Below are 13,082 nucleotides of genomic sequence, written 5' to 3'. Positions count from 1 at the left end.
ATGCATCGTTTGCATTGTTTGAACACTATAGGTAGCACAGGGCTAACAAGGTTTAGTTTGGGTCATCACACTTCCAGTGAGCCCAGCTGAACTCTCTACTGTTGAGACATTGACTAGTAGGCGACAAGATTGACGCAGGTGAAACTGAAACTGAGAAGGTTTCGTCCAGTTTTAAGTCTGCTGTGTGGCAGCATTTTGGGTTTCTGATTAAGGAAGAAAACGGCAGCTGACAAGACAAAGTCAAGTATTGTAAGAGAGCCTTGCCTAACAAGTAACACTAGCAACAGGCTGCACCATGCGCAACATCATCACAGTGAAAAACTCCAGTCGCCGGTATATGATTAAATGTTGCGTTTGAGCCTTAAATATGGTTTTAGACGTCTTAAAACTGTAGCTGTTTCTCTTTGTACTACTTTGTACTTCTTGTGAGATTTTTTTATGGTTGGGGATGAAATTGGTCTTAAATTTTACTTGGAATTGGCATTAAAAAGGTCTTTAGTCACCCTGTTTATGGTTTGCACTTTAGTTTTTGTTTTCTGTCCGCAGAAATAAAAAGGGATTATTTCAGTCATAATTTTCTTCATTAAAATTTTGCTCAAAGTATTGTGATAATATCGAACCGTGAACCTAGTCTATTGAACCAAATTGTTTAATGTATCATTACATTCCTAGTTCCCATGCTAAATTTGTAGCTTACCTCCCTGTGATCCTTCAGTGCAGCTCTATGCGTAGAACATGGTGCTCCAGCCAATAGGGTTTAGGCCAGTGGTTTGATTCCTTAAAATATAGTCATAGTATGGTGAGGCACGTTGTGTAAGAAACTACCAAAAAATGTCTTGGGATTATAAAGTCATGTGACCAGTAATATATAGTATGTTCAACTTCAACATGTAGCCTAGCAGTTGAACCCATTGATTGAACTGGTTTGAGTCAGAAGGCGAATGATTTCAGGAAGAGAGTGTCTGCCATCCTTGTCTTTTTTGTTTTAAGTGCTTCAAGAGGAAACCAAGTTATACTCTTTTGGCTGTTTGGAATAGCAGTCATGAGGGCGTAAGTCATCATCCATGTACTTGCCCTGGCCAGGGATGAAACGTAAGGTTTTTGGCCACCAGCCCAGTAGTTTGTTTAGCTGCCGCATCTATCCATAGGACCCATTCAAATACTGGTCAAACGGGACAGATTTCTCCTCAGCTGGAGGTTGAAATACTACAGTGTTTCCTTGACATTCAGTCAGCAGTGGTGGGCCACCACAGCAAGAATGTACTACCAGTGCTTGAGAAAATGTGAAATTTACAAAGAATAACAATTTAGCTTAATTTCACTCCAAACAAGTAGGCTATTGGTCTAGTGTTCAAAAATAATGGCCAAAACTGGGACCAAAACAGAGCTAGACTTGGAACCAAATACACAAATTACCCATAACCATTACTGCTGCAAAACAAGCACAAAGGAAACAGTGTACTGTCTATGTGTAGCCAACTAGTAAAATAATGTTGTTTTTTTAGTTGAGCCCAACCTGTTGTTGTATCTAGGTATTATGTCTATGAAAACACTCTACCAGCACAGCCCACTTTAGGGGAAAAGTGCTAAAAGTAAAAACATCCCATCGCTCTGGTGAAACCATCTTCACCATGCAGGGATGTTGTTTTCTTTTTTTGTTTAGGATTTTACATGATACTCAACCTCCATACATTTCTAATGAAGATTAATACGATTCTTGTTTCTTTTCTTAATTTCTTCTTGCTTCTATATATTGTCCTGATCAAATCCATGGAACAGCTTTTGTAGGGAAGATAGCCTACTTTCCTAAACACCTACTGGTAACCCTGGGTGCTTCCTACCCACCCTAATTAGGCAGCCTTAATTAACTTTGTCAGGCCTTGCCTTTTTTTAGTAAATGAATCAAACCACAATGCCTTCCAAAGACTACCTACATTCTATATTTTCTTACTGTACTTGTGTTCTGTTGGAGCAGTGATCATACATTTGACGTTCTCAGTAATGAAATTTTTTCCCAATTTATTGTGAATTCCTGCTTTTTGGACAGCCATTAAATTCTCATGGAAGTTCCTGTTGTTCCTGTTGGCATGCATTTTTTTCCCCATGTTTTCCAGATTTTCATGTTCTTTTAATCAAATCCTTTGTCTCCCAAGTGATCAGATGGGTCTTCTACTAAACCCAAGTAGCTTCTTCCTTACATCCCTCCACCCAAAGAGTCAAAGTACTGCCTTGCATTTCAGTCTCAAGGGAGCCAAGCAAAACCTCTCAAGCTTGGAAGGAAGCATTTTAACAAACAGTAGCTGGCCAGCCCACCGTAAAAACACAAGACTATCTTCATATTGTGAATTTACCAGAGATGCAAAGGCCTTTGGAGAAATCATCTTTGTCTGTATGCCACAATGCAGTAACTTAATAACATGTGGACACAGGCTGTTACCAGTGGTGATTTAGTGTCACTGGGAGAATGTATGTTCTACCTAAAGGGAAACGATGGCCACTTTCTGAAAATTGATGTTATTCTTGATGTTGTACAATGTTAGAAAAAACACTGTTGACACACACTGGCTCACACACTCATAAATATTTCACATCGACATCAACAATTACTGTCAAATGTCCATTCTTTGTATCTCACATCCCATCCAGTGTGAGCTATCATGTTAGGAAATTTCTGGCAAAAGAAATACGGCATGCATAGGGGACAACATGGGATCAAATTTCATTTTCCTATTTATGACCATTCCTTCCTATAGAAGACTACGATTTTCCTCCTTCCCCTCCATTATGTGCCGCTTTTATTATTGTGTTGTCCCAATCTCATCACCGGTAGCATATACATGACCTTTTTGCTCTCTCTGGCCAGTGTTGGCACTGTTTCACATGTCCATGGCTATTTCATCTCTCTACTCATCCATAGTTTCACTGGTGGTTTGTTGGTTGCATGATGACATGAAACAAGATGAAAGTTCTTTGCACTCAAACGTCAATGGTTCCTTAGTTGTCAATCAGCGTCCTAATTTGGGCCTTTTGTGTTTATCGTGGAGTCAACCTAAGAGTGATTAGCAGGCCTATTTGATGCATCATTAGCGGTAGCATAATACCTTCATTCTCTCCCACAACTCCCATTCTGTCTTGTTTCTTCTCTCCATCCATCTTCCATTTCTTCTTATTCTTTTACCGCATTCTGCTCCACTCTTCCCATCCCCCTCCGTCTCTTTCTCTCTCTCTCTCTCTCTTTCTGTCTCTCCCCTCTCTCTCTCACTCACTCACTCACTCGCTCACCCACCCCCTCCGCTCTCTTTTTCTTCAATATTCTTTCCTTCCACTCTCCCTCCTCCTCTTCCTCCTCCTCTCTCCCTCTCTCTCTCCATCTTCTCTCTCTCCTCCATTCGCTCATCTCCTTGTCAGTCACCTTCCATCTCTTTCTCTCTCTCTCTCTCCTTTCTCTCCCTCTCCCTCCCCTCTCTTTCTCCTTCCTCTCCTATCGCATACTTGTATCCAAGTCTGTGCACGAAACAATCTTCCAATACTTTTCTCTACTCATAAACCTTACTTGATAAATGAGAGAGAGGGAGAGACAGACAGAAACAAAGAGAGGCAGAGAGACAGCGAGAGAGATACATGGAACATACATAGACAAAGACAAGTGAGCGATAGACAGAGATACAAAGACAGGGAAAGATAGACGGAGAGAGAAGAAAAGAGGCTGAGTGAATAGGAAGGCATGAAGGCTGCCTGGTAGAGCTATAATTTCAGACTGATATGATGTTGATTTTATTTCTGTCTTTTTCACCGTATGTATGGGCTATGTGTGTTTTCATCCTGTGACTTTGAGGTGACTTAGCCCATTTATCACCGGACTATCAAGGAGCCATGTGCGTCAGTGATATATGATCTCTATGTGCTTTTTTTTTTTTTTTGTTTGTTTGCTGTTTTTTTTTTTTTTTTCTTTTTTTTTTAGATCTACTAGCCACACACATTTGTTTGGAGAATAGTCTGTTTGTTTGTTTGTTTCTGTGTGTGTGTGCGTGTGTGTCTGGACTGTGTTTGTGCCGGTGTGCCCAGAGTCACTACCGAAACTGTGTTGAGGGGGGGCGGGCCCTGCTAGCCCCGCCTCCCCTCTTCCCTCACGTATAAATAGGAGGGGAACATAGCCTATTCTCACTCAACACTCGCACTGAAGAATGAGATCCTTAAAGCACCTGAAACCTCACAGCAGGAGGAGCGTGGTGAGTTTATTGGCCGGGCAGCAATTGGCATTTACTGATAGCATGTTAAGTGGTGGGTTAGAAAGGTGGTGGGCAACATTGATTGATCACATTCAGAGTTGACAGACAGGTAGAAAATTGCCATTGGCTTCTTTTTTTTATTTTCTTTGTGTTTTTTAAAGTTGCCATCAGCAGGTACTCAGTTTCTTGCTTCACATTAAGTAAGAATTGTCTCTGGCGTTAACTCATTATCGCCTTCTCCAACAGCTTTCAGACACATCTTCCTCAAGCCCTTTTCAACTCTTCTCCGTTCCTGTTTCTCGCTCGTCTCTTTCACTTCACAATTTTATCTTTCATTTTGTCTGGCTTTCATTTTGTCATTTTCTTTCTCTCTATCTCTCTCTCTCTCTCCTTCTGTCTCTTGCTTGCTCACTGCCTCTCCCTCTCTCCACCTCCCCTTCTCTCCTCTCTCTCTCTCTCTCTCCTCTTTCTTTCTCTTGCTCTCTTTTGCTCATTGCTTTGGTCTCTCGCTCTCTCTCACTCTCTCACCCTCTCACTCTTTCACTCTGCCCTCCCTTCCTCTCTCTGCCTCTCTCTCTCTACCCCTCCCTCCCCTCTCTTTTCCTCTCTAGTGTCTTTTTCTCTCTCTCTCAGCCTTCCTCCTTCCCTCCCCCCTCCCCTCCTTCCTCCCTCCCCCTTCTCCTTATCTCTCCTTCCTCTCCCTCTACCTCTTTCATTTTCTCCTTTTTCTTTTTTCCTCTCCCCCTCCCCTCCACTAGACTCTCTTGCCTGCTCTCTCTTTCTGTCTCTCTCTCCTTCTCTCTCACCCAGCTTCTATGCCCCCTTCTCTCTGTAAGCTCTCTCTCTCTTCCTCTCTCTCTGTTCTCTGTGCCTGTATCTCTCTCTCTCTGTTCTCTCTCTCTCTCTCTCTCTCTCTCTCCTCTCTCTCTCTCTCTCTCTCTCTCTCTCTCTCTCTCTCTCTCTCTCTCTCTCTCTCTCTCTAAGCTCTCCTGCTTCTCTGCTCTCTCCCTCCCTCTCTCTCTCTGCTTCTCCTCTTTTTTCCCTCTGTTCTTCTCTCTGTTTCCCTCTGCTCTCCTCTGTTTTTTTCCTCCTCTGCTCGGTCTTTCTTGCCTCCCTGCTTTTCTATTCTCTTTTTATTTCTTAATCTGGCTCTGTTTTTCTTTTTTCTTCCTCTTCTTTTTTTTCCTGTCTCACTTGTATGTGTGTGTGTGTGTGTGTGTGTAGATCACCAGGCCATCTAATCCCACCGCACACACACACACACCAGTCATACATGGTTAGCACACTGGATTAGGATGGTGTCTGTCATAGTCCCATTATTCTTGCATCTCAGTCTCAATCATCAGATCTAAAGCTTTATGTTTGGACAGTCTTGACGAAGGTAAACTACTCATACCTGAACCAATGACCTGGGAATAGGCTAGTCTTCTCTCTCTCTCTCTCTCTCTCTCTCTCTCTCTCTCTCTCTCTCTCTCTCTCTCTCTCTCTCTCTCTCTCTCTCTCTCTCTCTCTCTCTCTCTCTCTCTCTCTCTCTCTCTCTCTCTCTCTCTCTCTCTCTCTCTCTTTCTTGCTCCTTTCTCTCTTGACAACTGGCTCAGAGAGACTCTCTGATTGGAGGATGGGCCTCAACACCTTTGTCCTTATTGGATTAGGATAAATGAAGGGCACATTCCCATTGGAGGACAGTGTAGTGCATCCACCTTGGTAGTGGAGAAAGCCATTGCAAAGTATTGTCATTTTTATCATGACTTTTCTGTCATTAGTTTCTACCTATTTAAATTCTAGGCCATGTCTTCCTATCTTCATGTCTATCCTGTATTGATTGTTATTTGCGCTGTTCTCATGAGCTATAAATCCCTCAAATAAGAGTCATTATCAATAGACAGAAGGTGATATATTTTCATTTGTTTTCTTAGATTTTAGTCAATTTTTTTGTTCATGGTAGACCTCCATTTTCGATAGGCACCAACCAAAAGCTTAGAAATTGCCTGAAACAACAAAAGAGACACCCTCACTTGTGCTCAAGATGATGACAAAGAAGAAATCTCTAGTACAAGTATTTTTTTCCACAATACTTTGCAGTAGAAGGAGTAATAATGAACTCCCTTTGCTGTTGACACCTCGGACTATGTTTATTTGTAAAGATATTTGCTAATTGCTTCCCCACAGTGCTGCTGTCTGACTGTGCGTCTGTTGGTTTTTCTTCCAGGAGGAGGCGAGCCGGCGCCTGGGTAGATGTGAGCCCAAGGTAATGGCCAGGCTGGTGGACGCAGGCACACAGACAGATCCGGTAGTTGTGCTGTCCTTGGCCCAGGCCGCCGTGCTAGGTCTCATCTCCCAGAATGAAGTGTTTGGCGCTACCATCGCACCCAACGGCTTCTACACTGGCGAACCCAAAGAGTCCCCCGCGCCCCCAGTAGACGGAGTCGACTACGAGTACGCAGACCAGCTTATCGGAGCCAACGGAGATTACCTGGGAGACAACTTGGGAGAAGACGGCCAGATGCAACCCAGCTGCAGTCAGAGGAGGTGGCAGCAGGGCCCCCCCCAACACCCCGACACGAAAATGGTCGGCCCCGATCGACACAGCGTTCAAGGTGGCGATGGGTCCTCGTCCCATGTGAAAGGGGAAGGGGTGAACTCCGGGATGGCCCCGTGCGTCCACATGCTGAACAATATGGCTCCCAGAGGTGGTTTAGTTCAAGTAGACCCAGCCAGCCTCAGAAGCAACAACAAGAACTGCACAGAGTGTGAGCGGGATACCTCCAGTCAGCCGCAAGCCAACACACACGGGCACCCTCCTCCCTCGCAGGTGGGCCACAGAGGAGGGGAGCAGGGCCACAGAGGGGTGCAGAGCCAGCGTGGCATGGGGGGCCACGGTCGAGGTGGCCGGGAGGACGAGGAGGAGGTAGAACATCAGGGGAACAACATGATGAAGCCCACACAGCAGGAGGAGGCCATCAGCAGCTACTTCCAGACCAGTGAGGTGGGCAGTTATGACTCGGGGGAAATGAGCATGGGGGGTGAATACGAAGACAGCAGCCAGGGCATGATGTGGGCCGACGGGAGCGGAGGGGGAGCGCAGCACCAGCCGCAGCACCACCACCACCAGCCTCCTCGTCGGCACGGCGGCCGCAGAGTGGACCGGCTAGACATCAACATCCAGATCGACGAGTCGTACTGCGTGGATGTGGGAGACGGCCTGAAGCGCTGGAAGTGCCGCATGTGCGACAAATCCTACACCTCCAAGTACAACCTGGTCACGCACATCCTGGGCCACAATGGCATCAAGCCGCACGCCTGTCCGCACTGCGGGAAGCTCTTCAAGCAGCCTAGTCATCTTCAAACCCACCTGCTGACCCACCAGGGTACGCGGCCCCACAAGTGTACTGTCTGCAAGAAGGGCTTCACCCAGACCAGCCACCTGAAGCGGCACATGCTGCAGCACACCGATGTCAAGCCCTACAGCTGCCGCTTCTGCCGCCGCGGCTTCGCCTACCCCAGCGAGCTGCGGGCCCACGAGGCCAAGCATGAGCGCGGCCGCTGCCACGTCTGCTCACAGTGTGGCATGGAGTTCCCCACCTACGCCCACCTCAAACGCCACCAGACCAGCCACCAAGGCCCCCACACCTTCCAGTGCACAGAGTGCAACAAGTCGTTTGCCTACCGTAGCCAGCTCCAGAACCATCTCCTGAAGCACCAGAGCCCACGGCCTTACACCTGCTCCCAGTGCGGCCTGGAGTTTGTGCAGCTCCACCACCTACGGCAGCACTCGCTCACTCATAAGGTACTGACACCGCCGCCGGACACTTCCGCTCCCACCCAGACTCCTTGACTGCTCTAGTCACAGACACACTGTAAATATCATGTGCATAGTTCATTAGACTGTTAGACTGTTTTCTTTTGTTATGTAAAAAACCCCAAAAAGAATGATAGTGGAGAGCAAAAACAAACAGACGCAAAAAAAAGAAAGAGGCACTTTCGGAGCGCCAAAGGGAGGCTACCACACCTCTGTTGTCCACAGGGCCTCTCCTCAGTTCATCTTCTGTCCTTCACCCACTGAGATCTGAGTGAAGTAGACAGGTAAGAGCACTCAACCTGGCAGGCATCCATCCATCGTACTGTGTCCTTCTGTGTCTTCATGTTGGATCTATGTTCTGAATGAAAAATCCATGGCACTCAACCCAATTCAGAGGTCAGAGGTCTGAATAGAAGTGCGTAGAAGCAGCAAAGCATCCCATTCCAAGAAAAGACATGGTCTGCACTTTATACAAAAGCTCCTAGACTAAAAATGTCGATTTAAAAATAAAATGTCAAAATAAAAATAGGGAATGTCTAGTATGGAAGAGAATTCCCATTATTTCTATCTTCGACAGTTTTATCACTATTTTTGAACATGAGCACATCTCCCCAAGCTAGATAACAGAACACAGACTCTAATCTTTGATGTCACTAAAAGACAAAACCCGGAGGAACTCCTTTGACGAGTTAGAGACAGACTTTGTTGAAAGTTTGTGTGAGAGTTTACATCCAAATGATTCATTCATTGCAGTGCTAACAGGTATGGAACAGTAATTGTGCCCATATGTGCGTGCATTCACCCTGGGTTCAGCTGATGCCCCATTCACTGTCAACTGAACAAGCTCCAGGATGTCTCCTGGGAGCATCATCAAAAGAGTTGTGTTTCTAGCTTTGGAAGAAGCTTGTTCATGTTAACAAACCAAGATTTAACTGTTCAAGATCCTACAAATAGCCTGAATTCTCTTCTAAGCTGTGTTGAATCAGTTTAATTTCAAAGTTTTCTGTTTTAATTACATATTTTCATTGCATAAGATGAAATTTGCACTGCACAGATGTTTGACTGCACGTTTGGAAAAGCCTTACCACCTAATCTGCACTGTGCAAATTTCATTTTCTGCGTTGAGAGAAAAGGAATTAAAAATCTCAAAATGAAGTGTGCCTCCAAGCTACATTTTGAAGCATCTTTTTCCTTATTGCATGTATGCATCAGATGAAGCAAAGGAAATGAGCAGCAGTAGAATAGGCATGTCTGTTTATTTTCACATTGCATTTTTTCTTCTAATGCTGTACGTCAAAAGTACCAGGCATTATCATATACTCCTCACTATAGTCTTCATTTCAATAAAACATCTGTAATTGCTTAGTGCCCCCCGCCCATTCTACACACATGCACACATTTGCTCACACACAGATGAGGAAGAGAGATATGAGGATGCACAGAGATGAGAATTTTTCATTAGTTACAAAACATATAAACATAAAACTCTTGATGAGTTTGAGGCCTTGATGAGTTGTTGTCATTCTAAAATATGCATTTTTTAAATCCCAAACCATATACAAATTTTAACAAAGCAATTCTGATAATTTATCAAGTTCCTAGTTTACATCACACACAGTTCTGAATATGAAAATGCTTCATTTCTAGGGAATTTCCTGAATTTAATCACTTTTGAGACAGAAGGAGAAAATTCCTAACCCACATACATCATCAGAATGGGAGAGATGTACAGTGAGCAGGCAGTATTGTCAGTGTGGTGAGAATGTTCCCTTTTGTGGCTTCTGTTTGCCTGTGAGTGAGCCTGCCGTCCGCTCACTGCTCCCCCTGGTGGAAGAAGGAACAGACCTTTTGTAGTGCAGACAGTGGGTGGACTGACAGTCTGCCAGGCTCGTCTGGTTACACAAACGCTGTCTCTTGGCCTCCTAGTGACCCATAATTCAAAAGAGTTCATATTGCGTGTTCTCTGTAACCTAAAATCCCAGTTGTCCTAAACTGTCTCTACTCACTAACTGACATTGACTGCAACGTGGAGTGCAGAGTGCAGCACATCGATGCAGACAACCTGGTTAAGCCTCAAGGCCCTAGATGATGTGAATTGTTTTCTCTCATGAAATGATTCCCAATGTTTATACTTTCCTTGTGGCATGTGGTTGAGAATATTTAAAGCACAGAATAGGAAAGGATATCATAGCAAGGGAACCTCCTGGTGTTTTGTGGTGATTTGTTTTAGCACACCTATGGCTGCCATGTCATTTTGATATGATTAAGGAAAATAAACGTCTCATGGGCAGGGCATGAGAATCAGTAGGTTAAAATGTTCAGTACAACTGCCACTGAACAGTCTCTTTGCCATCGTGGCACATTGTACCATGTTGTATTTGCATGACAACATGATGAAAACGTCTATGGCAGCTATCCTAGATCACACCGTCCTGATGACCATTTAAATACATTGATTTGAATGGGGAAAGGCTTTTCTGTTCATTTCAATTCAGTGTTTAAACTGCACTCTGGCCTGCGTGGTTGACAGAAAAGTTACACCTTCACCCTGGGCAGGTATTAGATTTTAGAGATGAAATTATTTTAGCACAGATAAAACAATCACACCACTCCCACTCACATTTTTAGGAGAAAATGTGAGGCGGAGAACGATTTGCAGTCCCCTTTGTTAAATTTGGACAAATCACCCACTGGCTCTGACTGACCCTTTCCTTCTGTTTGGGCTCCACAGGGGATGAAGGGCCACAAGTGTGATGTGTGTTCCCGCGAGTTCACCCTGTCTGCCAACCTGAAGAGGCACATGCTCATCCACAACAGCATCCGGCCCTTCCAGTGTCACGTCTGCTTCAAGAGCTTCATCCAGAAACAGACGCTCAAGACCCACATGATCGTCCACCTGCCTGTCAAGCCATTTAAATGCAAGGCAAGTATTAGAGCTTGATTGAAATATATAGATATATATTTATATTTCCTGAAAGATGACAAGTGTAAGATTTTCTCATTAATCTTGGTGTGAAATTAGTTGTGATGACGCATTCTAATGCGTAAATAGTGTTTGTTCAGAATTAAAAACGGGAACCCCAACTATCCATTTTGTGCTTTTATTCAGTCCAATTTAACTTCAATTGAACTTGATTTAGCTAACTAACTAGATGATGCATCAAAACCAGCAGGGAGGAGAAATTATGAAACATGTTGTTAGAAAGCAGCTCATAAGAGCTGCAGGATGTGCTACCAATGGTTGTTCCCACAATTAGTTTGACAATAACAGTCACAGAAAATCCCGCCGAGGTTACCCTTAAATGAGGAAATGAATAGAGCCATCTTTAAAAAAGAAAGGTTGGGATTTATTCATAGCAACAATCTGAAAAAAGTACCAAAATATTACAATAAGCAACCAATGTCAGGCAGGATATTTTTATCCGAAATCCTCATCTCCCAGTCACTAAATGTAGGTATATTGTTACAGTTGGCATCACTTTGCATGTGCATGCTTGTCTGTGCTCATCTGTATTAATATTGTGGGATTATTTTTGTTTTGTCCAGGTGTGTGGTAAGTCTTTCAACAGAATGTACAACCTTCTGGGCCATATGCACCTCCATGCCGGCAGTAAGCCCTTCAAGTGCCCGTACTGCACCAGTAAGTTTAACCTGAAGGGGAACCTCAGCAGACACATGAAGGTCAAGCATGGAATGGACGTCTCGCCCGACGGACAAGGTTTGTTTCTTTGTTTTTATTTCATCTTTATTCATCCAGGGGAGGCTGACTGAGCATGCATGCTCTTCCTCAGCAATGACCTGCCTCACACTCATATAGTTACACCCGTTCACCAATGAGAGCTGCCCATTATAATCGCAGTCTTCTACCGTTGGCCACTGAACAACTTGGCTGCAACACCTGGGGGTTAAGTGCCTTGCTCAAGAGGAAGAAGACAGTTTGTCAGTTTCTCTCTTTCCCCACCATGTTCTCCCAGTTGGTCTGGGATTCACACCATTGACCTTCCGATCATAAACCTGCTTCTCCAACCTCAAGGCTGCCACAGCCCGTTTCATAATGTGCACTGTTATTTTTTCCCAGACACGATAGAAACAGAGCAAACATATTTTTTTAAACAGGTTATTTGGCAGACAGAAATTACATAAGCTGCAGCTGCGCTCTCTTAATCAGGGATGTGTTTTTTTTAGGGTTTTTTTGTACAGGCAACTCCCTCTCAATCCTAACAAAGGTTACTTCTTTGATGCATTTTCTCTTATTGTATCTTGCTTTTTATGTGATGTTCCTGATCACATCTGTTTTTAATAGTTGTACCGCTCAATTTATTTTTAGCAGATTGTAGCTAACTGACCTGTTGATTATTTTATTCCTTTTTTTTCCATTAAGCCAGTGGTGTCCAACCGTCTGCCATGGAGGGCCAAGAGTCTGCAGGTGTTCCTGATTTCACTGATTAACACGCCTTCAACCAGAAAGGAAGAACTAATCAGTGAAATCAGCTGCTGTAGTGTTTGGTTGGAAGGAAAACAGACTCCTGTCCCTCCATGGCACATGATTGGACACTACTGCATTAAGGGCGGGCAAGGTTGGGTTTTTTGCTATTAAGCACCACATTTACCATTCCAGGAATATCTTAAACTGAAAAAACCCTTGCCAAAAATTATGATCAGGGTTGTTTTTTTGCCCAATCTTCTAAAATGTGGGACAAAATGTGGAATTGGCAATCATGTGCCATAAAGGGCAAAGAGTCTGCAGTTTTTCATTCCAACCAAACACCATACCGGCACGGTGGCTCAGTGGTTAGCACTGTTGCCTCACAGCAAGAAGGTCCCATGTTTGTGTGGGTTTCCGCCGTGGTGCTCCGGTTTCCTCCCACCATCAAAGACATGTATGTTAGGGTTAAAACTGGAGTTGGTCCCTGGGCGCTGTACTGCAGCTGCCCACTGCTCCTAGTGTGTGTATAGGATGGGTCAAATGCAGAGGACAAATTTCCCCACGGGGATAATAAAGTATACAAATACAAAAAAACAAAAAATACCAGGTGATTGCAGTGATTAGTTTC

The 13,082-nt window shown here is 44.3% G+C and overlaps 1 protein-coding gene across 1 annotated transcript in view; it reads left to right on the top strand.

Moving 5' to 3' along the window:
* Positions 1–13,082, top strand: part of znf710b (zinc finger protein 710b) — a 30,024-nt gene that overhangs the window by 13,446 nt on the left and 3,496 nt on the right. The window contains exons 2-4 of the mRNA XM_071522463.1: positions 6,439–8,016; positions 10,760–10,951; positions 11,575–11,746. Coding sequence (XP_071378564.1) covers positions 6,481–8,016; positions 10,760–10,951; positions 11,575–11,746 — 1,900 coding nt within the window. The 5' untranslated portion in view covers positions 6,439–6,480. The remainder of the gene's footprint in view (positions 1–6,438; positions 8,017–10,759; positions 10,952–11,574; positions 11,747–13,082) is intronic.

The sequence above is a fragment of the Centroberyx affinis genome, unplaced genomic scaffold, assembly GCF_046629955.1.
Source record: "Centroberyx affinis isolate AG114_WGS23_722 - 3 ecotype Tasmania unplaced genomic scaffold, CSIRO-AGI_Caff_v1 ptg000993l_1, whole genome shotgun sequence".
NCBI lineage: Eukaryota > Metazoa > Chordata > Actinopteri > Beryciformes > Berycidae > Centroberyx > Centroberyx affinis.
This window is presented reverse-complemented; position numbering and strand designations above follow the sequence as displayed.